The 14,132-nt window shown below is 40.5% G+C and overlaps 1 protein-coding gene across 1 annotated transcript in view; it reads left to right on the top strand.

Moving 5' to 3' along the window:
- The window catches only part of AGTR1 (angiotensin II receptor type 1), a 59,028-nt gene extending 45,353 nt beyond the window's left edge, over positions 1 to 13,675 (top strand). Inside the window, exon 3 of the mRNA XM_084875970.1 lies at positions 11,668 to 13,675. Coding sequence (XP_084732096.1) covers positions 11,714 to 12,793 — 1,080 coding nt within the window. The 5' untranslated portion in view covers positions 11,668 to 11,713 and the 3' untranslated portion in view covers positions 12,794 to 13,675. The remainder of the gene's footprint in view (positions 1 to 11,667) is intronic.
- The last annotated feature ends 457 nt before the right edge of the window (positions 13,676 to 14,132 follow it).

Genomic DNA, 14,132 nt, shown 5'->3' with positions numbered 1-14,132 from the left:
CGTGTCCCCTGGCTTTAAAAAAAAAAAAAAAAAAAAAAAAAATTCCCGCTTCTGGGGAAGCTTATGCCAAACCCAGCACTAGATGTCGCTGCAGCCTTCTTAGGGCTCAGCTTTGCGGGCGCTGCATGGAGGCAGGGCCGGAACTCCCCGGCTACTGTGGCTGCCGGCACCGCGGGACCGCGATCTCTCAGGCTTTCCCCGCAAATTCTGACCTTTCCGTGGGTGACCGAAGAACTCCTTTGAATCCACACACCAGCGCCAACTCGGGCGTCTCAGCTACTGGATGGAGCTCTCCGCAGTGGGCTTTCCAGGCCTCAGAGAAGCCACTCCTTTCTCACAGCGCCGCCGCCGCTGCTTCTGCCGCCGCCGCAGCCGCCGCGGCCGCCGCTGTGGCTGTGTTGGCCACCGGCTGGAAATCCTGTCCAGCAGATCGCTGCCTAGCTTCCTTGAAACCTCTGCTGCCCCTCAGCTGCCAATCAACCCTCCCTGAGCGACTCAGATGTTACTTTTATCTGTTCTGGGACCAGAGTCAGAACAAGTCCGACTGTTCGGTCGCCATCTTCAAGCTCCGCCCCCATACTTCAGGTTTTGAAGACTCAAAAGTATCAAATGAAGATATTTCGGTTAAGGCCACTTTTGTTGTTTGTTGGTTTTGCTTTTGCCCATCACTCATGATTATCAACATGTTAGCCAGAGCTGCAAATTAAGATGCCAATAGAGCAGTGATTTTAAAACATTAGCATGCATCAGAATCATCTGGATTTAAACCCAGATTGCTGGGCCCCACCCACAGGGTCTCTGATATAGTGGATTTGGGGTGGGGCCTGAGACTTGTGTTCCTAAGGAATTCCCAGGTGATGGTAATGCTCCTGTTACTAGATAGCTGGTATGGACATGCAGCTGGGTATGTGACTTAATGATGCATATCCAATGAAATGTCCCTAAGTGGTAGTTGGGCATTTGAAGTGAGGCTACTTTCAACTGAGATATGCTGGAAACACAGGTCATACTCTGCATTTTGAAGATTTAGTATAAAAAAATGAAAAACATCAATAATTTTTATATTGATTACATGTTGAAATATAGGGTTAAATAAAATATCTTATTCTAATTAATTTCACCTGTTTCTTTTAAACTATTAATGTAGCTACAAGGGAAATTTAAATTACATGTGCCTCACATTAGATTTTTTCTAAAAAGCATTTACCTAAAGCACCGGGAAACATAGAGTGGTGGGGAGTAGTGATCTATGTAGGATTAAAATTCCAAAACTCTAAATGCATTTTGGGCCAAAGAAAATATATCTGGCCCAGCCAGTGTGACTTACTGAATGAGTGTCAACCTATGAACCAGGAGGTCCCAGTTTGTTTCTTGGTCAGGGCACATGCCTGGGTGTGCCAATCAGTGATTCTCTCTCATCATGGGTGTTTCTATCTTTCTTTCCCTCTCTTTTTCTCTCTGAAACCAATAAAAATATATACATTTTTGTTTTAAATATATCTGTTCGCCAGATTTAGCCTGAGGGCCCCACTTTGTACACAAACAGTTGCTGTCATAAATATTAAATGTAGAAGCCATATAATATCTACAGTTTTACCTTCCTTTTGACATTAATCAAGTGCCTCATTATTATTCTGAAATAAAAGCAGTAAATTATAAACATGAAAATATGCCTACTGTTCATAAATACAGAGAACATATTGGTAGTCACTAGAGGGGAGGCAGGGGGCAGGGGTAATAGGCAAAATGGATGAATCAAAAGATATAAAAGGGATAAAAAGGTACAAAGGAGAATCAAAAGATACAAACTTCCAGTTATAAAATAAATAAGTGCTGGCTGATGTATAGCATGGTGACTATCTTATCTAATAAAAGAGTAATGTGCAAAGTAAACATCACACTGCTACACCCACAACCCACACCCACCAGCCAATCAGGATCAAGTATGCAAATTAGCCTAACCAAGATGGCTGTGGCCTTGGAGAGCAGGAGGTAGGCTTGGGTTTCCCTGGCGATGGGAGAAGCCAAGCTTTCCACACACCCAGGCCTCCACTTAACATTACAAAGTTTCAATTACAGAAGATAAATAAATTCCAGCAAAAATGGCATCAGGCACAGAGCTGGAGAGACCAAGAGGCTCGACTTGCTCCCGGAGATGGAGGAAGCCAAGCTTTCCTCACACCCTGGCCTGCTTTGGCCTCTGCTTAAGGCTAAAAGTTTCAATTATAGAAGATAAATAAATCCCAACAGAAATGGCTGCCACCACAAAGCGAGCAGAAGGCTTGGCTCCACTACAAATTACAAAGTTTCAATTGTAGAAGATTAAAAAAATCCCAGATACCAGGGCCTCTGCTTGGTTTGCCAGGGGGTATGGCTGGACTGAAAACCACTACAGGCCATCGCTCAGGCCACCCCACCTTTCAAGGGAGCCCCCACCCTGAGCCAGGACACCCTTCAGGGCAAACCCATGTACCAGGCCTCTATCCTATCTAATAAAAGAGTAATATGCAGATTGACCAGCATTCCAACACAGAAGATGATTGCCCCCATCTGGTCAAAGATCTTGCTCCCATGTGGACACAAGATGGCCACCACAAGATGGCCAGCAGGTGAGGGCAGTTGGGAGGGACAGGCCTGCAGGGGAGAGAAGTTCAGAGCAAACAGGCTGGCAGGGGAACATTTAGACATCAATCAAGATGGCAGGGGAGTGGTTAGGGGGTGATCAGGCTGGCAGGCAAAAGCACTTACAGGCAATCAGGAAGGCAGGCAAATGAGCAGTTGGGAGCCAGCAGTCCTGGATTGTGAGAGGGCAGTCAGACACCCTCCTCCCCTACACGAATTTCATGTACCAGGTCTCTAGTCCTATATAATAATCCTATATCATAAGGAGGTAATTGTAAGGTTTGAGGTGCAGGAAACTGACTACCAAGTCATATTAAAGTAAAGTTTATTCCCCAGTAATGAGCGGGACTCATTATGGAGTTAGAGAAATTAGAATTGAAGAAGTGGAAAGAGGAGAAAGAACCCAGCCCGGCTGCCTCCATAGATGAACATGGAGAGAGAAGCATGTGGGAGGTCGGGGAGGAGGGAAGGGTCTTTTTGAGGGGAGGAACAGGAAAGGGTTGGACCCAGGGCAGAACAGGAAGGGGTGGGCTCCAGGGCACTTTGGCATACACTGATTGGTGGTTCAATCTCTTGGGGAGGTCTCTGTGGCAGATGCCAGTAATGTCATAACTCTGCCCACCAGTTTGGGGGAGGGAGGATCTGATTGACCCTCATACCTTAGCACAAAATGGCAGCACTCATGTGGTCAAAGATGGCCATCACAAGATGGCCAACATGGGAGGGCAGTTAGATGTGACAAGGCCTGCAGGGGAGAGCAGTTAAAGGTGACCAGGCCTACAGGAAAGGGCAGTTGAGGGGACCAGGCCAGCAGGGAAGGGCAGTTGGGGGTGATGAAGTATGCAGGGGAGGAAAGTTAGGGGCAAACAGGCCTATAGGGGAGGGCAGTTGAGGGTGACCAGGTATGCAGTGGAGGGCAGTTGGGGGGATCAGGCCTGCAGGGGAGGGCAGTTAGAGGTGATGAGATCTGCAGGAGAGGAAAGTTAGGGGCAACCAGGCCTATAGAAGAGGGCAGTTGGGGGGGTGACCAGGCATGCAGGGGAGGGAAGTTAGGGGAAATTGGGGCAGGCAGGCAGGTAGGCAGGCGAGTGGTTGGGAGCCAGCCATCCCAGATTGTGAAAGTGATATCTGACTGCCAGAACAGCTGGAGAGAGAACCCACTGGACTAGTATCATAGTGCATAGGGGAGTAGGGGGAGAGCGGAGAGTGTCCCTCAGCCTAGCCTGCACCCTCTCCAATCTGGGGCCCTTGAGGTATGTCTGACTGTCCGTTTAGGCCTGATTCTGGTGGGATCAGGCCTAAATGGGCAGTCGGATATCCCTCTCACAATCCAGGACTGCTGGCTCCCAACTGCTCTCTTGCCTTCCTTCGTGAATGCCCCTAACTGCTTCTGCCTGCCAGCCTGATCGTCCCCTAACTACTCCCCTACCAACCTGATTGATGCCTAACTGCTCCCCTGCCAACTTGTTTGCCCCTAACTGCCCTACCTGAAGGCCTGGTTCCTCCAACTACCCTCTCCTGCATGCCTGGTCCCTCTCAACTGCCCTCCCTTGCAGGCCTGGTCCCTCCCAACTGCCCTCCCCTGTTGGCCATCTTGTGGTGGCCATCTTGTGTTCACTTGGGGGCAGGATATTTGACTGCATGAGGGCAGCCATATTATGTGTTGGAGTGCTGGTCAATCTGCATATTCCTCTTTTATTAGATAGGATAGAGGTCTGGTGCATGGGTGGGGACTGGCTGGTTTGCCCTGAAGGGTGTCTCAAATCAGGGTGGGATTCCCTTGGGGCATGGGGTGGTTTACAGGATGCCATGCCCACAGTGACCCAAGTGGAGGCCCTGGTATCTGGGATTTATTTATCTTCTACAATTGAAACTTTGTAGCCTGGAGTGGAGCCAAGCCTTCTGCTCGCTTTGTGGTGGAGCCATTTCTGTTGGGATTTATTTATCTTCTATAATTGACACTTTTTAGCCTGAAGCAGAGGCCAAAGCAGGCCAGGGTGTGAAGAAAGCTTGGCTTCCTCCATCTCCGGGGGCAAGTCAATCCTCTTGGTCTCCCCAGCTCCATGCTTGACTCCATTTTTGTTGGGATTTATTTATCTTCTATCATTGAAACTTTGTAGCATTGAGTGGAGGGCTGAGCCAGCAAGGGCAGGTGGAAAACTTGGCTTCCTCCATTGCCAGGGAAACCCAAGCCTACTTCCTGCTCTCCATGGCCACAGCCATCTTGGTTTGGTTAATTTGCATACTTGCTCCTGATTGACTGCTGAGTGTGGCTTGTGTGTGTGGTTTTTGGGTGTAGCAGAGGTAAGGTCAAGTTGCATATTATCCTTTTATTAGATAAAATTGTAGTGTATGCTTTTCATTTCGATGTACACTCATGAGCTAATCTGCCTTTACTCTATCACTGATTATTGCCAATGAATAACACAGGAAATGCCTAAGAGGCTCACAGTCTTTGCCCATAAATAGAGTGAAGTCAGCAAGTCTAGATAGAATCCAAACCTATAACCTTGACCTCATTAACCAAGGGTCACAAGTAACTATCCAAATGCTGTGCCAGGAAAACATTCATTTGAGTAAACAGTTAAATTTTTAATGAGGGTGGGGGACAGCACCACCACTATATTATAATTAGCTTATGTGAAGTTCATTAAAAAGTAAAATTATTTTCCTTTCATTTTTAATAAAAACATTTCTTATATTTAATTATGGACTATATCAAATAATTGTGGCATTAATAATATTTATATAGATAATAGACAGATAATTATCTAATTTAATGATTTATCAGGTCATTTCTACTTGGTAAGCCATTATTGCCTTTGTCTTCAAAAGATGTATGCCTGTTCAAAAGAAAGATTATGAAATCTCACTGCTAAGAGATTTCTTTAAGCATGTACGAGCTCCTTGAGGATGCGCAAGTCTAGAAAAGCTAAGGGACTGATCAAGGTCACCTAGCTAGAGAGTGGGAAAGCCAAAATCAGAACTGGTCTCCTTACATACTGTGCAGGATAATTAGTGGACTATCATTCAAGACCTACTGCAATCAGGACATTGGACAATTTGGGGAAACATATAAAATATATTGAATACTTAATTCTTCTTCATTTAAAATTATTATGTGATTTGTGTAATATTAAAAACCTTAATCTGAAATAAATTGTTATGTGTTCTATAATCTCTAACATAAAACTCAAAATTCATGTAACTGTTATAATATCATTGAAATTTTTCTAAAGTTATAAATTAGTGAGTGCTTCCTTTTCTGCCTAATAGCTTTCCTTGTACCCCTTAAAACTGAAATTGAAATTAGATAAGCCATTGTTTCAAAGAAGCGAACTAGAGTGGCTTCAAAGGTGGATCAAGCAGCTGCTGTGGACTGAGAGAGTCCATAAGTGCCACCTTTTTAATTTGTTAAAAAAGAAAGGCCTCCACAGATAAAACAAATAGAATTTGTCCCTTAAGAAACCACAAATAAAAAATCAATTGTATAGGGCCTCCTAACATACACATTTTCAAAATGTTTAAGGAGATCAGGGTAGAAATAGACCTCATAAAGTAAGAACAGAAGGTTTAAAAATAAGACCAAGTATATTTGGTTGTGGGGGGAGTAAAAACCCTAAAATTTTAGTGTTAACTTTTATGATTCAATGAGTTCACAAATGGATAGTGGCTAGCAATTGTTGCCTGTAAAATGCCTCATTCATTACTTGGGGATTGGGAGGAGCGAGGACTGAGAACACAGGAGGAGAAGCAGTTGCTTTCTAAAGTCTGAATTATAAAACAATAGCAATAAAGAGAATGAATTAAATGAGATGGCTTATTGAGATTTCCAGCACTATAAGCAAATGACTTCAAACATTCCCCTATTCTTTTTGAATTTAAGACAGATATTTTGATAGAAGATTATTTCAAAATGTAATTACTTGGTCTTTTAGTTTTCTCCTTATTATCATAGAAAATTATGGGTATTTTTTTTTCTCTAGATTGCAGACTCATTAAAAAATAAAAAAAAAGGAGCTTGTAATGAACAATTTAATTAGATTGGTTTTGGCTTGCCAGAAGCTGAAGAAGATATTAATATTCTAATCAAAAGTCTTGAGGAAATATTCTTAGAATTTTTAAAAATCTCCTTCTTTACACTTGTTTTTAAGAGTTGGAGAAGCTGTCAAGAAATTTCAGGTAACTCCTCCAAAAGCAAACAGTGGGTGGTGTGGCCACCATGAGCCAACCTTGTGTTTGCAGCAGACTGAAAGTTCCCACCTGACTCATGGCAAATTTATTCAGCTGCTCATGATTATTTTTTACTCATACTTTGAAAGAACAACAGCTTTGTATTTTTAGCCTTTAAATGGCAAGAGAAAGAGTTTATAAATAACAACCCCCTTTTTTAAAAATCGCTCATGCTTTCTTGACCCAGAGCTGAGTCAGCATTTGTTTTGCATTAAAAAATAACAGCAATAATTCCAATAAAATGCATTTATTAAACACAATTCAAAAGATATACCCAGTGATTTCACATTACCTCATTTAATCCCTGCAACCAACATGTGCAATGGGATCACTGTTCCTACAGATGAGGAAAATGAGGCTCCTGTTTAGAGATATGGGGTGACATTTGTAAGTGACAGGAAGATTCCATTACAAGTATTTTGCCTCCAAATCTATCTTCTTTTCTACTAGAGAAAGTGGGTGAAAGCTATGGTGAGACCCAAAAGAGGGAGGTGGACCCTCCTGTGTTCTTATCAGCACCCTATCTGCCCATCCCAGACTGGAAGAAGAAACAGGATGAACAAAGTTTAGCAGTTTTCTAGGACTCACAAATTTGTTTTCTAGTAGAACACATCTCTTTCTCCCATAGCTCACCAACACCCAGCATCCTTTCAGCTTCAAAGAGAAAAGAAGCCACTTTTCCCCAGCATTTAGCATCAACCTAAGATGGCTGCCAATCACAACTTCCATTTTAACTTCTTTCCTGAGTGCCCTCAGGTAGGGAAGCCAATCAGTGGGAGAAATGGGTGAAGGGGGCCAAAAGTTAAAAAAAGGAAGGAAAAAAGAAATAGGCAATCACTACAAATGATTATGCTAAAAATGCAACCACAGCAACAAACAAACAGTGCAGACCAGAGAATTCTTTTTCTTGTTTCCTAGGACCTATGTCACTTTCCTATCCAGTGAACATCACACCTCAAACTCTTGCCCAGAAGATTGTGCAATATCTTTAAATTGAAAAAGCTGTTTACCATAGATGATGCTGCAGACATCTGTAAAAAGAGAAAAGTTCAACTGATGGCACACTCTCTACTCTACCTTGGCTGGCCAGCTGGTTGCCTTTAAGTTCTAACCACTCTGTTTGCCATACATCCTCTGAAGTCCAAGTGCCATCTTCTGTGGGAATCCTCCCTGACCCCTTCCCTATCCCCCCACCACCACTAGGTTGGGTCAATAGTAAATACAGAGCATTCCATAAGCCTCTTATATGGTTAAATATTCAATACATTGGAGGTAATTTAGTGTTTAAGGCTCCTATGCATCCAGCTAGACTCAAGTGATGGAGAAGTGTGACTATTCACCTACCACATAATAGGTTTTCAGTGTATATAAGATGATGAATAAATAACTGCCCACTGAAGGCACTATTGGCATTTTCTGCTTCTCTGTCTTTCATCCTGCCATTTCCCTCTGCTGTTTCCATCATTCAAAATTCATCTCCTCTTTCCTCCACCCCCAAGAATAAGGCAACTTGTTTCCTTACTAGGTAGTTATTTATATAAACATTTATGTATACTTTTCTTCTGATTAATATATTCAATGCTATGTCCAGAGTTTCTCAAGTGATAAGCTCATTAAAATTATAAGTCCTCACTAAAATTACTAGGGATGCCCCCCTAGCTATTCAGAATAACTTCCACATATTAAATATTAGCCTATCTGGATTGATAGGAATTGAAGGAATGGCTGACCTCAGACTGGGAAGGAATTATTGTCCAAAACTATGTTTATAAATTGGTCCTCTCAAACACAAACTTTTCCCAGAGAAATTCTTTTATAAGTGATCGTTACAGTTCCAGCCTCTTCAATAAAATTCCACTCACTCTAGACACAGGACTAATGAACTCAACCTGAGTTGTGTGCCCTCAAAGTAGGGCCAAGAGAGGAAAGAAGAAAGAGGAGAGCACCCAAGTTCAGGGCACCCAAAGGATCCTAATGCATCAAGTTTAATTTTTCCTATCTTTTGTGCCCAAGCTGAAACAAATATTTACCTCTTCCCTTTCAGTTATGAAGTTCACCCAATCTGCTTTTAATCTTTGAGATTCTTTAGCCTTGACATTTCCAATGTTTTCCTAGGAAAAATCCAACTAATTTCAACTAGATGTTAGGAGAGCAAATAAGTAAATTAATCCACTTAAGGTACAAATGATTGCCAGCACATATACCTTTAATATAGCATTTAATTTTTAATAGAGAATATTTGTTTAATAAAATGAATTTATATTTCTAACTTGGCATAATTTTAATAATTATAATAAAATGAACTGAAAATCAGCAAAATGTAAGGAAATCTCCTGGGTAAGGAGGAAATGGGTCCTACCTCCCTGAGAGACTGGCCCTAATTTCTTTGAAATTTTTTTTTCTTTTCATCTTTTATTTGTAAACTATGTATTACAAAAAGTTCTAAAGGCTTTTTGTCATTGTTGTTGTGTGTGTGTTTTGGTTTGGTTTTGGTTTATGTTTCTCATTCAAGTGAAGCCCAGTTCGTCTTTGAATATTTTCTATGAGATTGTTGGAAAGCAGAATGTAAATTGACTTCATTAGCCCCATAGAAATTAGTCTTAGTACTCTATAGTATTAGCTTTTAGGTTATATGCTATTCATTCACTCACTTGTGCACTCACTTTCTTCTTCATCAGACATTCAGCACATGCCTCCTTGGAATATGCCTGGGCCTAGACTGGTAGGCCCTACCCTTGACAAACCAGTGGAAAATACATTATTAACAGACCATTATCATATAGTGTCAAAACCTACATCCAAAATACCAAAGCCACTCAAAATGGAACAGCCAATTGCCCAGAAAAGTTAGGAAGGCTCCCCCGAAGAGGTGACTATTTGCCTGTTTGTGAACGCTAAGCTTTTATGAATGAAAAGGGGAATGGGGAACTTAGATTACATACGGCTAAATGAAAAGAAGTTAATGAGGTCATGGAACCAGAAACTTGGATGGGGAGAATAACTGCATCTATGGGAGAGTATCCACTTAAGAATTGCTTTCTTCCCAATGTCATCTCTTAAAATCTTCTCTCATCTTTTCTACAACACTTTACACACAAATGGATACTGCCTTATTGTTCAGCTCTCCTGGATGGTACACAGAGCTATCCTGGGCAGACTAGTAATGTCTTATTCCTGTCCCTCATATTGCTATAAGGGACACTTTGCTATAAGAGAAATATGTAGCCATGCTCACCCAGGGACCTGCTCCTGGTGCAGCAATAGGATCTTGATCCAATACCACTGCTCTGCCTGGCCAACTTTACCTGTGCCCAATGCTGACCTTCTCCACAAAGATGCCTGTGCCACCTCCTGTGATGTTACCCTCACAGCATTGTCAGCCTCCCTCCCAAGGGTCTTCTGATGGATTCTTATGTAGGGCTGGTAGGTTGATTTTCTAAATCACATGAATGAATAGCTTTATTGTTGATTACATAAAATATTTAAGCAAATATTTGCAGAAGTCTTTATAGAGTCCTTTTCTGAGCATCTGATTCCTCCCAGAATCCTAAAGAACTGCTATCTCAAGCCCCCACAAAAGACATGTTGATAATCCTGATTTCATCTATTCATTTGTGATCCTTGTTATACAGATGGTTAATGTTTAAGTTAATTCCAGAAATGGATAGAAAAGTTAGGAGATTCAGAACATGTGCAAGACTGAGTTGCAAGTTAAAGAATGTGGTTACTGACTGTAGTGGCTTGAAAAATAATGGAAAGAATACTATTCCCTCTCTCTTCTCCCCTCTTACACCAATTTCCATAGTCACCAATTCCTCATAAACCTAGAGATAGCTCTTCTGACCACTTAAGGGTCGGGGAGGGGGTGACTGATCATTTTTATACCTAAGTAAAGATTGTGAGATTAAATAATTTGTTTAAAAAATAAGTACAGAAGTGTCACACTTTTGAGATTAAAGACAAATTAAATTAATTGACCTTGTTTACCTCGAGAAAAGCTCAAGTCTGTCATGACTAATTTAATTCAGTAATATTTTCTGAGATTCAGATTGTTTTTAAATCAATTTGAATTTATTTACTTCAAGAAAAAAATGCACACAAAGGATCTAGATCATTTTATTCACATAGAACCCTACTTCTACTTGTCTGGAAGATATTATCACTTTCCAGGAAATTAATATGCTCTCAAAATTAACTTGAATGTACAATGTAGACTTTATTCACAGTTTTTCTCTAGGAAATAGGTGTGACAAGCCAGTTCAGCCAGGTTTGGTGAACATGAGAGGGAGCGATGAAAGATTTAGAAAAGACAGACAAGAGAATGAAAGCTGGGTCTGTGTATGATGCTGTCCTCTCTGATGGAGAGCTAGTGACAGCACCATGGCCTGTAAGCCATCTCTTTATTTTATAGTCAGATTCCACAAGGAAAAGTAAGGGCGCCGTTACAATGTTCTCATGGGTTTCGAATCTACTCAATTACATGCACCTGAACTTTATCAAGCCCACATCACTCAGGTACATGGGCCCAAATGTTCGGACCATAGGTTCAAGCTTACAACTATAGCTTTTGGCTATAATTGTGCAGGGAGGGCTCTGCCCTCCAAGCTGAGACTTGCACTGAGAAGACTGTGCCCTTTCATTAGTCCAAGGCTTGAACCTGTCCAAACACTGTAGCCACTCTCCACAATATGATCTAGTTTTTTTCTCCTAAAATCAAAGTTGAGTTACTGTACTTATGATTGAGAACTAAAAATACTCATTTATTACTGAAAGTTAATTCATTTTTACCTTTCCATTTTTATTTTTTTCCAGGTGCACTGGCATTAGTATCTGAGATTAATTAACCCAGAAGGTCAAAATGATCTTCAATTCTTCCACTGAAGATGGTATTAAAAGAATTCAAGATGACTGTCCCAAAGCTGGAAGACACAATTACATATTTGTCATGATCCCTACTTTATACAGCATCATCTTTGTGGTAGGAATATTTGGAAACAGTTTGGTGGTAATTGTCATTTACTTTTACATGAAAGTGAAGACTGTGGCCAGTGTTTTTCTTTTGAATTTAGCGCTAGCTGACTTATGCTTTTTACTGACTTTGCCACTGTGGGCTGTCTACACTGCTATGGAATACCGTTGGCCCTTTGGCAATTACCTATGTAAGATCGCTTCAGCCAGTATCAGTTTCAACCTCTATGCCAGTGTGTTTCTACTCACATGTCTAAGCATTGATCGCTACCTGGCTATTGTTCATCCAATGAAGTCCCGCCTTAGGCGCACAATGCTTGTGGCCAAAGTCACCTGCATCACTATTTGGCTGCTGGCTGCCTTGACCAGTTTGCCAACTATAATCCACCGAAATGCATATTTCATTGAAAACACCAATATCACAGTGTGTGCTTTCCATTACGAATTCAAAAACTCAACCCTCCCCATAGGGCTAGGCCTAACCAAGAATATGCTGGGTTTCTTATTTCCTTTTCTGACCATTCTTACAAGTTATACTCTTATTTGGAAGGCCCTAAAGAAGGCGTATGAAATTCAGAAGAACAAGCCAAGAAATGATGATATTTTTAAGATAATTATGGCAATTGTCCTTTCCTTTTTCTTCTCGTGGGTTCCCCATCAAATATTCACTTTCTTGGATGTTCTGATTCAACTGGGCATCATACATGACTGTAAAATCATAGATATTGTTGACACTGCCATGCCCATCACTATTTGCATAGCTTATTTTAACAATTGCCTTAATCCTCTCTTCTATGGCTTTCTTGGAGAAAAATTTAAAAAATATTTTCTCCAGCTTCTGAAATACATGCCCCCAAAGGCCAAGTCCCACTCAAGTCTATCCACAAAAATGAGCATGCTTTCCTACCGCCCCTCAGATAATGGAAACTCCTCCACAAAAAAGCCTGCCCCGTGTACTGAGGTTGAGTAAGACACTTGAAACCTGTCTGTGATGTAATCTTGTGGAAAAAGAAGCAAGAGAAGCATTTCTCTACAGCACTTCTCTACCAAATAAGCATCAGCTACTTTTCAGAAACTTGAGAAGAAAGTGAATTATGTGGACTGAACTGACTTTTCTAAAGCTCTGAACAAAAATTTTCCGTTGCAACAAAATTAAGCAAAGCCACATTTGTCACATTTTGCATAAGATAGATGATGGCTGCTCCAAGGCCAATGTCAGAAACTGGATAACTGCATTGATTTGGAAACATTTTACTGGTGGAAATGCCATCTCCCCAGCCTGCTCTTGTTCTCCTATTTTTCATTTCCATGTAAAAGTGTTTAGAATATGTTAAACCTTTAGAAGAGCAGCAGGAGATCAGGGCTCAAACTTGCTCTCCCTAGTGTCCAAAAGGCAGTAAAACTTTTGTGTTTAGCCATTAGTAACTGTGGTTCACTTGCACCTGCTACCACACATCACATTACTACAAAGACTTGCTAAGCAGTGGTTGTAGTTTCAAAACTTGCAAAATTCAGCCATTGTCTTACTGATTCATACTGCCAAAACACGCCAGCCAAATGGCTTATTTGTATAATGCTGTTACTAAAGTCATCTATAAAAGTAAAACTACTTATAAAGATGTTAACTCTTGCCCCAGGTCATAGTGTCTTTCTAGTCACTACTTTCATTTCATATCTGAGAAGTATATACATTTTACTTTTAGTAAAAAGATTATATATCATAAAGTATGCCTTACTGTTTTTAAAAAGTATATATTCTACCTATATATGTATATGTACATCTATATCTCTAAATTGTTGTTACTTTATTAAAATCTGATAAACTTATATTTACATTAAAATAAAATAATTTTATCGTAATGAATTTCATCTTCATTTCTTAAAAGATTTCACCTTCGTTTTTTAAAAGAGATGCTGATTTATTTTTAAAACAAGAGAACGATGAATAAGAACAAACATGTTTCAACTTAAATTTTGATACAGCTGATGGTTTAGTCCTGTTGGTTATAGATGTTATATCCTGTCATTGAAATGATAAGGAATACATTTCATTCTACTGAACAGCATGGAATAAATACCTCATTTTGAATTTTCCCAAGTTTTTTATGTAACAAAGAAACTCATTCCTTATAACACTACACTAATACATTATTTGACACATTTTTAATATTAGGATTTTTCTAATTAGATACATGATCACTGTAAGAAATGTATATAATATAGACAAGCATACAAATAAGTCATTTATAGATATTTCACTCAAAATTACCATTTTTAATCCTTTGGTGCATTTTCTTTTACTTTTTTGT

The sequence above is a fragment of the Pipistrellus hanaki genome (assembly GCF_964339955.1).
Source record: "Pipistrellus hanaki genome assembly, chromosome: 2".
NCBI lineage: Eukaryota > Metazoa > Chordata > Mammalia > Chiroptera > Vespertilionidae > Pipistrellus > Pipistrellus hanaki.
Note: the sequence above shows the minus strand (reverse complement) of the source record. Positions and strands in the feature narration are given on the sequence as shown.